Source organism: Anolis sagrei, chromosome 2 (genome assembly GCF_037176765.1).
Source record: "Anolis sagrei isolate rAnoSag1 chromosome 2, rAnoSag1.mat, whole genome shotgun sequence".
NCBI lineage: Eukaryota > Metazoa > Chordata > Lepidosauria > Squamata > Dactyloidae > Anolis > Anolis sagrei.
Window position 1 is genome coordinate 267,767,441 of NC_090022.1, and position 15,709 is coordinate 267,783,149.

The 15,709-nt window shown below is 36.7% G+C and overlaps 1 protein-coding gene across 3 annotated transcripts in view; it reads right to left on the bottom strand.

Moving 5' to 3' along the window:
- Positions 1-3,848: 3,848 nt before the first annotated feature.
- Positions 3,849-15,709, bottom strand: part of ERBIN (erbb2 interacting protein) — a 96,680-nt gene continuing 84,819 nt past the window's right edge. The window contains exons 22-27 of one of the 3 annotated variants that reach the window (XM_060761572.2): positions 14,513-14,656; positions 12,559-12,690; positions 9,567-9,770; positions 7,547-7,639; positions 6,473-6,547; positions 3,849-4,693 (exon numbers count right to left, since the gene is read on the bottom strand). In XM_060761572.2, coding sequence (XP_060617555.2) covers positions 4,589-4,693; positions 6,473-6,547; positions 7,547-7,639; positions 9,567-9,770; positions 12,559-12,690; positions 14,513-14,656 — 753 coding nt within the window. In that variant the 3' untranslated portion in view covers positions 3,849-4,588. The remainder of the gene's footprint in view (positions 4,694-6,472; positions 6,548-7,546; positions 7,640-9,566; positions 9,771-12,558; positions 12,691-14,512; positions 14,657-15,709) is intronic. The other 2 variants (XM_060761574.2, XM_060761573.2) reach the window with 2 other exon arrangements.

Here is a 15,709-nt window from a genome sequence, read left to right on the forward strand (position 1 = left end):
GAACAAGCCCTATAAGGAGCGGCTTAAAGAACCAGGCATGTTTAGCCTGCAGAAAAGAAGGCTGAGAGGAGACATGATGAGGACCATACCATGTATAAATATTTACTTTATTTATTAATTAATTTAATTTGTATACCGCTACTCCCAATTTGGCTCGGTTTACAGAAGCAGATTAAAACAATACAATTAGCTTTAAAATCACAATAAACAGCGAGGACAGACATAGCCCTGAGTTGTTCACCCACCAAAAGCTTGTCGGAAAAGAAAAGTTTTACAGGCTTTCTGAAATGCAAGTAGGTCTCGGATGGTTCAAATTTCAACCGGCAAGGCATTCCATAAATAAGGGGCTACAATCGAGAAGGCTCTCTGCCTAGTAGATGACAAATGATAAGTCCGGATGGTAGGGACTTCAAGCAAATTTTGGTCTTCAGACCAGAGTAATCTCTGGGGTTGATAGGGGGGGAGGGGAAGTCATAGGGAGGAGGGAGCAAGCTTTTTTTTCTGCTGCCCTGGAGACTCTGACACGGAAAAATGACTTCAAACTGCTGGTAAGGAGATTCCACCTAAACATTAGGAAGAACTCCCTGTGAGAGCTGTTCAGCAGTGGAACTCTCTGCCTCAAAGTGTGATGGAGGCTCCTTCTTTGGAAGCTTTTAAACAGGCTGGATGGCCATCTGTTGGGGGTGCTTTGAATGTGATTTTCCTGCTTCTTAGCAGGGAGTTGGACTAGATGGCCGTCAAAGGTCTCTTCCGACTCAATGATTCTATGATTTAAACATGGAATCATGTCCCTCCTTAGCTTTCTTTTTTTTTGGAACTAAATATACAGTTCCTTCAGCCACTCCTCATAGAGCTTGGCTTCCAAACTTTTGAACATTTTTGGTCAGCTTTCTCTGGAAAATGTTTCAGCTTGTCCATGTCCTTCTTGAATTCTGTTGTCCAGAACTAAACACATCATTATTCCAGGTGAGGTTTGACCAAAGCAGAACTTCCCTCGATCAGATACTATGCGCCTATTGATGCAGCTTAAAATTGCATTGATTCAACCTGGTTGTTTCATTTCACATGTACACAGTGTAGGTTTTAAATAAAAATGTTTGCTTAAGCATGTTGTACTGCTCTTATTTTTGTGGTGTATTCTTTCTAAGTTATTTCTAGTTTGTTACCAAAGCAATGCCCATGAACCCAAACCTGTAGTCTTTTGGATGTAGTACCCCAACAAAGCAGGATAGTTGATGGATGTAGAGCTGGAAAACTTGGTTTTTAAGAGCAATCAAAGTCCAGAATGGTTTTGATTTGAAAGGGTCCTCCTCCCTCTCCTGCTATTCACAGTGAAAGCACAGCTGCTGATTCACGAACCATATGCTCTTTTGAGAAGTGTTTCTTGGCAACAGGGAACACTAACTATGTGGACTTATACCTTAACTTGCAATTCACACGTTCTGCATAATCCTCTAGTACTTAAAGAGAGAAAAATCCAAGAACTCAATTGTCACAGAACAGAGACAGAAAAACTCCAGCAATCTAATAACCAATATAAAACCAAGTCAGTAAAATTACACAGAGCTTTAAAGAGCATTAGTTTATTATCTATTCTCCATGTGTTACTTCAGAAACAATTTTATTTATATACAAAATTTTGGAATGCTGACTAAATGGTGATCAATAAAAACATTACATAGCTGATGACAAGGAAATAATTACTTTTTTAAAAAGTAGTACACCGCAAATTAATGATAAAGGCTTGATTTCTGTGTTTTGCTTATTGCTATGATTGTGTTCAAAGGATGTGTTCAAGTATATACACATTTCTGAAACTCTAGTCAAAAAAGTAAAAAAAAAAATTTACACAATAAATATTTGGGTTTTTTAACCAGAATTTTAATTTGAACTGATTCTTTAATGACCTGCTGTGAAAGAATATGGACCTGATAAACATTTAATTTGTTCTGCTCCATAGTCTGCAGTCATATCTTATTTGACAAGATAAGAAACATTACTGAATAGCATGGGAGCTCTCTCCTTGCATTCTGGCCTCTTCTTTCCACAGCATATCTCAAGAAAGAGTATTCTGACCATCTCCCTATACAAACAGAATATCACATTTAAAAATGTGTTATTTCCCCCAAGAGACAACAGCCATCAAAAATATTGGAAATATATTTTTCTTCTTTTTCACAACAAATTAAAAGCATCAAGTCTTTTACTTTAAATTAATCCTAACAAGCTATTATCATTTTGGCAGCATTGCTATATACAAATTTAGTTAAATTTGAATAGCATAGGTTACAAATGCTTGTTGTTTCATATGAAATGCCCTTTATTTCAACACCTTATTACAAACTGATGTCTTGTATAAAAAGACAAACTAAGTCCATGATCAATAAAGAATCAGTTCCAGTTTTGATATCCTCATAATTATAGTTTGATGTCTCAGTCAGATTAAGACTGATCTGTTATATTCCCTTTAAAATGCTGAGGTTACTCGTGAGTGTTGATTTTTAAACTGCCAATAAAATGTACAGAAATTAAAAAGAAGACACTTTTAGAAGCAAGGTAACACTGAAGCCTGCCATGATATAGCTATGTTTCTTGTTTTTCCTTTAGATTAAACAGCACACTGAGAAAATAAGTAGATTTTACCAAAATACAACACATTTTTGCTAATATAAAAATCAATTCCTATGTAAATATTAATGAAATCAACTAAAATTAATGTACAAAGAGTTGTTAAAGGGTTTCAATTAAAATTATTAAAAACTATACACATTACAATATGCAGATGATAACTTCTTTGAAGTGCAATGTCACTGAAGTTTATATACTTAGAAAGTACTGACTAGATGCAGATTTCCTTTTGATTCCAGCAAGTCTTTCCAAATAACTACAATAGGCTGGTGCTTTTGCTATATCTCTTTTTAAATCTGCCAATTTCTATTTATTAAAAACTGTAGTTACTGAATATTGCTCCAATGATGGTTAATCATTTGACTTAAAAAAAACAGTTATTGGTCTTCTATGGCACTTTTCTCTGGTCCATAATAACCATGTATTACTTATTATCTAACAAGTTAGGCAATTTCATATCTGTCATACAAGGAAAAAGAAGAAATAAAGATAATGTTTGTCATAAACAAAATTAATTATGTATAAGCCGATATTTTATACAAGTAATAAGGAACAAAGGCAGCCTGTGGTAAATCACTATTACATTGATATACGTAGAAACCCTTTAATGACTCTGAAGTGTCTAGTTCACATTTAACATCACCTGTAGGAACAGCCCTTTGAGAAAGATCATTACAAACCGGTGGGTTAACAGCACCCATCCCTTTGCCCCACAACCTCCCAACGGCATTTCTCCCATCACTGTGCAACAGTTCCACAAAAAAACTGGCTTTGGTTACTTAGCTCCGTACGTATTGTTTCCTTTCATGATAACAAGGCAATTCAAGGCCATATAAAATCAAGACTTCTTTCCTAACCCTCCTTAAACCATTCATCCCTGGGCAGCCCAATCCTCGCAGGGCTCACTGCAATGAGCTCCATTAGAAAGAATGACACTTTTTCTGGCAAAATGATTAGAGGTCTGGAACATGCACATGTGTGATATACGTACATGTGGTGAGTTGCATACACACAACACAGTAAAAAAAAACTGGCCATTTCAGTTTCATTCCTTTTTTTAAAAAAAAACCCTCTAAATTGAATATGTAATATTTAATACAAGGCAGAAAAAAAAATCACCCATTTGCACATAAGTGGGGATTTTTTTAGCAGAGAATATTCTCCGAGTAAAACTCCACAGCAGAAATGGGGGGAAAAAACAGGGTGATTTTAAAAAAAACAAAAAAAAAACACTTAAAATTGAATTACATGTAGGAAATAAGACAGTCAGTGGATGTGATATGAGACAGTCCTGTGGAACTCCCAGAATGGTGTTTATAGTCTCCATAAATAGACATCACATTTTATTGCATTTTTTCTATTGGTAGATATACATTCTCATGTAAACTCTTTTCCACCCTTCCTTTCTTAATTCTATACTTTCAAAGCCATTGTACCTGGCCTCTTAAATTAATCCAGCCAGTCCCACTTTCCATCTACCCATTCATCTATACAAATAAGCACATATCAAAGCCAGCATTTCAAATCTCCTATCCACATCTACAGAAGTGGTTTTTTAAAAAGACAGTAAAATGAGGTGAACGAACAAAAAAAATTAAAGGCAACAAACAGCTACAGGACAGAAAGCCCTGCCATCTGTCCACTGGATACAATGGAGGCTCCATTCACATGAAGTTTAGTAATGTATATGAATTATCCAAAAATAAACCTACCATCTGTACAAAATACACCACAGGTTTGTTCTTGGAGGAGTGATCACTGATTGCTACAATGCCAGTTGCATTTTCAAAACTGTTTCATCTATGTTCTTTACAGTGGTTTCCCCCCATTAACCACAAGTTCATTATTTTATTACTGTACATAATTTTAAAAGTTTTGTATATAAAAATAGTCAAAATATTCAGTTTTCCCACAAGTCTTTCAGAGGATCACGTGGACGTATGCCATTCCTCCATAGTATTTAAGAAAGCTCTCGAACAATGATGAGTTCCACCGTGTTCTGGAAAGTCTTTAGTAAAGATACTGCATGTCCATGGTCAATATTGATGAAGCTATACCCATTAGCCTGGAAATAAAATGTAATCCTGGTAAGTGCAAAGCAATACCTTTTCAGTACTAGTTCTTTATATATATGACTAGCTAATGCAGTGGTTCTCAACCTGTGGGTCCCCAGATGTTTTGGCCTTCAACTCCCAGAAATCCTTACAGCTGGTAAACTGGCTGGGATTTCTGGGAGTTGTAGCCCAAAACACGTGGGGATCTACAGGTTGAGAACCAATGACCTAATGCTTCATTTTTTCCGACTTTCTCTGTTTGCCTTAAAATGAAACATTTAAATACAACAGGAAGGTAAGGAACTGAACATTTTCATAATATCGGCATCAGCATATTTTCACTGATTACTATATTCCTACAGACCAGTGGTTCTCAACTTGTGGGTCCCCAGATATTTTGGCCTTCAACTCCCAGAAATCCTAACAGCTGGTAAACTGGCCGGGACTGTGGTGCTGCTGGCTGAGTGTCAGCTGCATTAAGATCACTTCTGACCAAAAGGTCATGAGTTTGAAGCCAGCCCGCGTTGTAGTGAACTTCCGACCAATTGTGTAGCTTCTTGTTGACCTTTGCAACCTGAAAGTCAGTTGCATCTATCAAGTAGGAAAATTAGGTGCTACCTATATGTGGGGAGGCTAATTTAGCTAATTTACGAGGCCATAAAAAGACTCCAGAAAAGTATGCGGGGAATGCGGAAGTACTGCATCAGTGTTGCTGGCATCACAGTTGTAGTTTGGTCTCACTTACACACATTGATAAATCTGGTAACAGCTAACATACAGTTTTGTTGGTGGGATTGCCAGAACTGACAATTTCATTGAATTTCAGTCTATTTTCAAGTACAATTGGTTTATGATCCAGATAAGTTAAGGATGCCTTATCCTATACCAATCTGCCAATGTTCTGAAATTATTTTCAAAGGCTCTTTTCTAGCTCTTCCCCTTATCTTTGATAAATACAGAGCTGAGGATGTGGTCATATTACTTACTCTAGTACACATGTAACAAACTCAAGCCCCAATGAGTCAAATGTGACCCATCATCATTTTATATGGCTTATTGTGGGAACTTTATGGAATCCCCTACCTAGTGATGCCCCCTACTAATGTGAAACAAAAAAAAGTCTTCTTTTGTATTTTTCCTTCTTAAGATTTTGCTGTTATGTTTTATTTGCTTATTTAACATGTTGTTTTAGAAACTCCACTGATTCATGGTATATCAAAATAGCTTTCCGTGATTACAAACTCCATCATCATTAACCAAGTAAGTTACACATTGGGGAATTTAGGCTAGACAAAGACTGGGCATTATCTTGTTAAGTAGCATACAAGGAAAGGAAGGAATAATGGAAACGGGAGTGCACAGTTTTTATTCGGGAATGATGCAGAGATAAATTATTTAGTAAATAACCTGAATATTGACAAAGCTGATGTAATCAGCCACAAAACACTCCTTGGCCAATAAGACAAATATTCAAAGAGATAGCCATGTTGTTTATTTTAGCATAAACTGACACAGAGAAAGCCAGAAGCACTTTTGAAACGAACTGGAAAGAAACAGGCTGAGTCAATAAAAGCTTATGCCAAAAAACTTATATTCCAAGTGAATCTCAAAGGTGCTACTGGATTCCTTTACATCTTTTAGAGTATAAGCGATAGCAATAGGGAGAAGCTAAAGATGACTATTTCAGAATTTGAATGAGCAAAAATGACAGGAGGTTAAGAGATGGCTGAAAATCTTCCAGTGAAGGCCACTGCATTAATATAAATAATTTCTGAATTAAATGAAATTACCTGAACAATTTTATCTCCTGGCTGCAACAACTTGGATGCTGGTCCTTCAGGTTGTACTCTGGTTACAAATATACCCTTTAAGAAAATAATAAATAAAAATAAATATTGTTTGAAATTAAAAACATCACAAATATTTATTTAGATCAAATAGATACTCAATGTTCATATCAGGAACAGGTAGATCCTCACCAAATCCAGGTTTTTAATTTAGTTTCAAAAGGGATTATGCATACTATAAATCCAAGGGCTGAGTGAATTTAGTCTCTCTGTAACCTAATTGGGTGATGTCCAACTTCTGATCAAATATTTAGGGGAAGGAAGAAGGAATAAAATATTGAATTGCAAGAAAAAAAGGAGCAGGGGAAGGATGCGGAAGGACCCATAGTAAATCTCAGTTAATTACACATTTGAGGCCCTTTTGTATTACATAGTTGTGATTCTATTACCATGGATATATCCTATGGAATCCAAGGAAGTGCAGTAAGTATATTTGTGTAGTGTTGAAAGGGCAGCTGGAAGACTACTTTTACATATCAGAACAGAGAACAGTGAAAACTATCCAACACTAGGAACGCCATAGGGCAGACAAAATGCCATTCTGCTGATGGGACTGCTTCTCTCAATAGAAGTCATCAGAGCAATCCCCTCTCCTCCCACACTTGAAGTCTGCAATGGGGAAAGGAGGAGAAGAGGAAGAGAGTCCTGCTGCACCAGCAGGCAAGGGCAGAGACCTGAACTTACCCAGGAACATATGCACATGGTGGTGTGTGTGTATACACAACAGTGAAAAACATACATATGAAATAAAAATGTAAATATAATTGTATTGTCGAAGGATTTCATGACTGGAATCACTGGGTTATTGTAGGTTTTTTCAGGCTATATGGCTATGTTCTAAAGGCATTCTCTCCTGAAGTTTCACCTGCATCTATGGCAAGCATCCTCTGAGGATGCTTGCCATAGATGCAGGTGAAACGTCAGGAGAGAATGCCTCTAGAACATTGTATATAGCCCGAAAAATCCTACAACAACCCAGTAAATATTTTAAAACAAATAGGTCTGTTTTATACTCACATCGTCATCAGGCTTGAAGGGGTTTCCTCTACCACCAATTCCTCCAGATATACTAAATCCAAGTTCTGGGTCCTTTTCAATTCTCACTCGCATCTAGAATGTAAAACAGTGATGTTTAAAAATGGGGCCTAATTTCTTGTTCAAGTCTAAGAAAAGAAAAGCCATTTAATCAAACTTACACACAAGTATTGTTTGTTATCTTTCTTTTATTTGCTGCTTTATTTCTTTGGTCAGTTTACTTTTCCAATTATTGTTTCTGTATTTCTATCATGTTCCATAATTGCCATTTTTAAGTTGACAATTTAAGTTGAAGGGAAAGCAGAAATATTTGCAATAAAGATCAAGCGTCACTATCATTTTTGTGGGTTAAGCAGGAGATACCTACTTATAATGAAGTATCGCAGCAATTAGATTTGTGTATTTTAATCATATCTCATTGTAAGTTGTATCAAATTAGTTAGTTTCATACTTATGATGCACTATCCAACATGTGGGCATGGCCCGTGCCAAAAACTTACGAATCGAAACTTACCCAATGCTTTTTCATTTGCATTTTGTAAATCTTGGGAGCCTCTCAAAGTCAGTTTTATTTTCAGCACAAGAAAGCAAAGCAAAGCAAAAAGGCTGCCTTTCCTCTTTAAATCCATGGCCTCTCGCCATTAGGAGAGGAAAGGAGGCGTTCGCTGGGAAAGAAAGCACAGAAATCTGGGAAATGTAGCTTGGGAAGGCAAGGAGCCCTATGGCAGAGAATGCAAAAGGCCCTGCCCTAAACTACATTTCCCAGAATTCTGCTCACATGAGAAAGCCTTAATCAGGAGGCGGGAGATATTTGTCCCTCCGTTGCAGTAGCCAGCCAGAGTTCCAATGAATGGTTGAATCTGCAAAGAGGAGGACTAACTGATACTTCTAGAAAGTAGTAGTAATAGAAATAATAATACATTTTATTTATTTAAATCAGTGCTGAGCTGGGAAGAAATCTCTAAATGGATGGCCCTTGGGGGTCCCTTCCAACTCAATAGGGGAAGCATATGAATTTGTTTAGAGGCTGGATGGCCATCTGTCAGGAGAGTTATTATTATTATTATTATTATTATTACTAACTTTATTTATACCCTGCAAAATCTCCCGAAGGATTCGATGCAGCTTACAAAGGCCAAGGCCGCCGACAAACAACAACATACAATACAGAATAACTCATAAGCAAATAATAAAACATTAAGCAAAACAGTAAAACAATGACACCATGATGCAATTAAAACCAAAGGTCGGGCCAAATGTAGTGGACAAAATTTAAAAAGTTTTGATGCTGCACTTCTGCCTGGAAGAAGGGAGTTGGACTAGATGGCCCTTGGAGGGCCCCTTCAACTCTAGGATTCTATGAAAATGTAAAATTGGTTAATATTGGTTTCTATGGGTTAATATATGAGAGGCATTCGATAAGATAGCTTTTGTGGCTTTTAAAAAATGTTTTTGTCAAAACATTTTTTAAAATCCCTAAAATCAGTAGCTATATGAATATTTTTGAAAGTTGGGGGAATGATCCCCTGTTATATTGTGTTAATGAGATAACGCTTGTAGTGTGGTTTTTAAAATGTTGTTTATAAAAACTTTGAAAATTCCCCAAAACTCCATGGATAAGTGACACATTCTGATACTTGATGGACTAACAGTGGTAAATATGCTCTACCATTGTAGCAAGTTTTACCCCAATAGCTGTAAAAATGTGGGAGAAAGGAACCCCTGAATTTTCCCCAATTATAGAAATATTTACAATTAATATAATGAAAAAGTAACAACATTTCGTTGCTTTTGTTATAGTTACTAAATTTTCACTAACTATAGTTTAGAAATGAAACGCCAGCACCTCCTAATTTTTTTTAATGATTTTTGAAACATTTTATCGATTGCACATGCCTAATAGCAATCCTTTGAAGGCTCTGCCTAAGACCAACAGCTAAATGCTTGCAATACATTGCAACAACTATCTGAGAGTGTTTTGGTAAACATGTTTTACTCTTACCTCTTGCTTTGACAGCTCATGCCTGACTGGACCTTGGGCCTGAGTATAGGGAGGCTGATGAGCAACTTTAAGCATCAGATAATCAATCAGTTGCTCTCTAGAAGGATGTCTTGCTACAGAGGCTTGAGGTGCAGCATGATGGACTTGACTGTAGTTTGCCTGAGGTCTTGGGGGCTGGCACATTTGTCCATTTGTCAATGGTATCTGAATAAATGAGATATCCTTAAGAAACACTTTATTCCTGCTATTTTTTAATTTTCAAGCTCAGATTATACATTTTGGAAAGCTTACCAATTGCTTTTAAAATATTGACTTCTCTAATATGTAAGCAAATTGAATGATGCACCAATTTAATTCACTTTCTATAACAAAGTGCACAGCTCCTAAAGGAATAAACTAATTTATTCCAGGTGGGAAATATTCTAGGGAAAGCAATCGTATATTTTTCATTATTTTTATTGATGTGCAGGTGCTAAAATAGTTCACTAATTATTAAGAACTTGTCAATGTGTTTGGTCATGCCATGTTTATGAGGGACATTTTATATCTACAGAAATGACAGTTATTATATCTGAGTAAATTCACCAAGTATCTAGAAACTATTTTATTTCCAGTAACATATTTTTGTAAATATGTTAAATTAAGTTATAATTTATCTTAAGTATGCTAGAATGGATTTAAACTAGGGGGCCTGGATCCAACACTGAAGCAAGGATGATCAACTACTCCATTGGGGGCCAATTTTCCTCTCCCTGGGGTCTGGATGCACTCTCATTTATGGCCATAAATGAGGTCCAAAAGTGACTGGAAACCCAATTCCATTTTTCAATTCTTCTATTTTTGGCTGATCTTCAACTTGGTTTGTATGCACACATTTTGTTGGTAATGGTATATGGCAAAAGGTAAGCAGTCCAATTTTGTGGGAGTTTGTTATACATTGTTGTTATACACCGTTTGTTATATTTTTAAAGTAGAATACAGGGGCTTGGGACAGATTGCAGACGATCGGAATGAGGCACAGAATCAGAAGTAATCAATTAAGTTGAAACTAAATTAGTTATGTGGCTACATAACTTGGGTCCAGGTTAACTACAGGTTTGCCTTCTCCTGTATAACTCGCTCCTTAGGACACTGAGGTCCTCTGCAGAACCATTACCCCAACCAGCCAGAATCTGACAGGCAATCATTGCCCAGAGGACCTTTTCATCAGCCATCCCACGACTGTGGAGTTACCTGCTAGAAGAGCTCTGAGAGCTAAATGAGCAGTCAGAATTTAAGACCCATATATTCCAGTAGGTCTATATAGTCATCTTTGAAACCATGAGTTTTGGAATACTATTGCCACTCTATTTTGATCTTTGTAATATTTTTTGGTGTATATCTTATAGTGATGTGTTTTGATCTTGTTGTATGTATTTTATGTTGAAGTGTTTTGCCTGTGTTGTCCCCCACCTCGAGCCATTAGGAGAGGCAGGTAACAAATAAAATTATTATTATTATTATTATTATTATTATTATTATTTCAGCAAGAAAATTATTTTGTTTGTAATAATAAAATAATACAAATGATATAGGTACTATATACCTGTTATTAATTAAATTAAATTTTATTGAAAAATTAGAACCAATGATTGGACTTTCAGCATTTCCAAAAGCCAAAATGTGGTCAATTTGCCACACAATCCCCCTGCCCCCTTACTCTATATGCAGAGCATAGTATAATAGACATTTTGAAATCTATTGAACGTTAGTTGTTTTGCTCTATGTGCAACACAATCTGATTCAACTCTCTGTTTTAATGTACTGTATGAATTGTTACATCAGTACTGCATTAATTTTTCTCTTTCGGTGTTTGGAAGTTAATATGTTTTGAGAAACACATAAACGTATACTGTATTTGACCCCATGTGAGACAGGAAAAACTCAGTCTGTGCTATAGATCTGAGATAAGATGCAAAGGACTGCACTGCCTGAAAACAGTCAAGGTTTTTTGTGCTGAAATATGCACTCTAAGGGTAACTTGATGTGATGATATATTTATTGACATAGTGACATTAATTACTACATCTACAGTGCTCCCTCGCTACTTCGCAGTTCACTTTTCATGGACACGATGTTTTATGGTTTTCCTTCCTTGCTACTCACTGGGCCGAGTCCTGGGTCTGCCACTGGGATGCAGCCCAGTGAGTAGTGAGTGAGCAAGGAAGGGCGGATGAGCGAGGAAGGGAGGGAGGGTAGCAAAGGCAGAAAAAGCGGCAAGAGCAGGATCCTGGTCACCTCTTCCAGGCTCCTGCTTATGCCACTGCTTCCGCCTTTGCGGCCCTCCCTCCATCGCTCGCTCACCCTGCCATCCTCCCACTACTCACCAGACCGAGTCCTCGTTCTGCCACCGGGACCCGGCCTGGTGAGTAGTGAGCGAGGGAGGGCGGGTGAGCGAGCGAGGGAGGGAGGGCTGCAAAGGCAAAAGCAGTGGCAGAAGCAGGAGCCTGGAAGAGATGGCCAGGCTCCTGCTTCTGCCACTGCTGCTGCCCTTGCCGCCGTCGCTTGCTCAATCACCGGGCCAGGTCCTGATGGCAGAACCAGACTTCGGCCCAGTAAATTGCGAGGGAGGATGGGTGAGCGAGCAAGGGAGGGAGGGCTGCAAAGACAGAAGCAGCTCTACTGTATATAGCATCCCTACTTCGTGGATTTTCACTTATCGCAGGTGGTCCTGAAACGTAACACCCATGATAACTGAGCGAACACTGTATATTGAATTTTCTTGAGTTGTAGCAGCTAGTTCAGATCCAGAGTTATGCACTTCAAAGTTGTTTTCATTTTTTTCTCCATTGTGCATCATTTACACTGAAACAATTACCAAGTTTAGACACAATACTAAACCATAATTTGGCATTATGTGAATGTATGCACACACAGCAATCATGCAAACAACGTATATTATATTTTATGACAAAATACTTGTCAAAAAGGTTCATAACCAAGTAGTTATTACCTGCACAGGATGCTTTTTAATGCTATCTGGAGCAACATCTTTGAGGCAAATTGGGGTAGATGTGTAGTTCTGCTGACCAGAAATAAATACGTCCTCTTGGCATTGGTCTCCTGGGATTGATGTTTGAGGATGCTTTAAATTATAAAGCATATACACATTTTTGTCACAAAGTCACACAAGTTATACCAGAACTGCTAATTGTGTTGATATGAATATTACTGAAGTATATTAGAGTTTAATCCTATTAATCCGCCCTGAGATGGTCACAAATGCTAACCCTGGCTTTTCAAAAACACTGCAGCCTTTAAAGTGCATAATAAAACTATTCAGAAAAATAGCTGCCATTTTAAGGATTTTCAAACTTCACACAACAGTCTTCTATTGAGTTTGTTCAATTACATTTATCCTTTCTTGCTTCACCAATGCAGTTCACTGAAGACATTTTCTTTTTTGTCTGGCTGTCAGAGTTACAAAAAAAATATGGTTTTCCCTAGTTGCATATGTTTATCCTTAATTTTAAATATGGGACAAGGTATATATGATTCCTAGAGATCACAGGAATCATAGAAGGAGAATTTAAGGCATAAGGTATGTCCCAATATGAACAGGAGGTATACAAACTGGTTGAAAGTGATATAGTTAGAGAAATGGGGTTCACAAAGTAGATATATTGCAATATGATTATGGAAAGTAAGGCACAAGAAGCTGTTTAGAATACAGAAGTGGACAGGAATCTAATATAGAGATTTACATGAAGGCAAGAGATGATCTCAATAATGACAACTAAATTTCAATGGCAAAAATATGAGAAGGAATTAGCAATAGAAGTGGCAAAAGAAGGTTGTGAGAGATGAGAGTTAACCACAGTATGAACAAGAATTTTTCCCAAGTGGGCAAACAGGGAGAGTTATGTTTTTGTTTCAATGCAACATAGCTTGGAAACAATCTGAGACCAAATGAAGTTAGAAGTTCAAGTGTGATCAGTAGGATGGATTGCGATGTCAATAGGAAGATAGAATATTCCAGAAGAGAAAGGCATGGGCAAAAATAGCAAACTTGGTAATAACTGATAAAAATGAGGGGAGGTTCATAAATCATTTTTAGAAATATGGTGTTCTATCAAAAATTTTGACTAAAAAAGAACAAGAAAACTAACATGCACTCTTATCTGGATGTAGAAAATTAACTCCAAAGCAGAGTAGTATTCTAGCCAAGTGTGCAAAGATACTTTTTCAAATGTTTCATCAGTAAAGAATGTTGTGAAAAGGTCCCCGCTCAAATTGTACTTTGAAAAATAAAGAGAAACACACAGCAAGGGAGGTGGTGAACAGAGACACTAAAACATCAGTGTGAGCCAATGGAAATACACAAAAGTTCAAACTACAGATTTAAAAAAATATCGGATATCATAAGCTGAAAGCAGAAGTTACACCAATGTCAGGTATGCTTAAACAATACAAGCAGTCCCCACATTACAAACAAGTTAAGTGCCGTAGGCTTGTTCTTAAGTTGAATTTGTTTGTAAATCAGAATAGGCACATTTTTAGTTGTAACTCCAGCTAAACACACACACACGAGTCGTTTGAAAGTTGGATGTTTGTAACTCAGAGACTGCCAGTACTGAGAATACACTCAATGCAGGGTGTATTCCACATACATGAAGAAAACTGGTAATGCCATCTGCTTTAATTTGTGGCTAAGAAACACCACATTATTATTTTTATAAAGTTAGAGCACTGTTGCTGTTCTGTTTTTAGAACTGGCCACCTCTGATGCTTTAACAGAAAGCATAAAGCTCACAAATATTAAGGGGGAAGATTTTCAATAATTATCATTATTGAATCATGATATTACTGTAGAATTACATGAATTCCAAGAGTGCATAGTTTGAAAGACATAGTGCATGCCCTTTCCAATTTCTTACTAACAATCATCTTTTTATGCATGTACTCACACGAACAATGTGAACACCAGAGCTCCTTCCGTCTGCAACACTCAAGGCAACATTGCCTTGGCTGCCATGCAGATCCCTAGAGCTGCCATAGTAAAAGTTGCTAACTGGAGCATAATTGGAATTAAAGGACCTAGACAGCATGCTCTGAATAAAGAGGGGATAGATAACAGAGATTAGTGCTGCATGCATAAACCACAGGACATGTTACACACATAGTGAGTACAGACATGTATTCCATTTCATGCAAAACAAAACAAAAACATGCATACATGGTATAAAATCATTGTGATATAAAATCTCAGTGACAAGCCATGTGATTTCTTGTAGTATAACTGAACATGCAGCTTGACATAATACAAACACCAATTACTTGAAAACAAATCCATCCAAGTGTTCATGTGACCAAGGAAAACAGAAATTTAGTGGTCACATTTTCAACATAGTCAACATATCCTATCTGCAGCTATGTTGACACAAAGGGGACAACTGAAGTATTCTTTCAGAAATAAATGTTCTGAGTAGCAAAACTACTGCATTATTTCTTTAGTAAAAATGTAGATCGTATTTTAGGATCTTTCAAAAATTAGCACATTGGAATTAATCAATACTGCTGACACATTTTGAAGACCAGTTTCAGATTTACCAAGTTTAGAATTTCTAATGTCATTATGATGTTGTGAAAATGCATTCCAATACTCATTTTGATCATTATGATACTGCTTTGTTACCAACTTTTATGACAGAACAGAAAAGATGAAACAAACGTCAAAGAAAGATTTTTTGTAAACATTAGCTATTGAAAAGTGAATTGGATATTGTAAAGACGCCATTGTATCTAAAATATTTGCCATATTACTAAAATCAGATAAATAGACGCAAAGTAATATTATAAGCATTTTCAGGGCAGTTTCTGATACCTCCTCAGGAAAAGGAGTGACGTTTATTTTCTTTAAAAAAAATCTTCCTTCATAGCAGCTAAAAATATTTAAAAACCAGAAAATAAGATACTTTAAAAAGCTATTAAAAAGAAAATTGGCAGAGGTTAAAGAGAAAGGACTCACAAGCTGATTAGAATAATTTGCAACAGAACTAAAAGGAAAAAGCTTTCCTAAAAATGAAAACATTTTTAAATGTTGCAATGATTAGCAACATTATTCCCATATGAATAAGATGTTCAACTGGATGTAGCTACCAAAA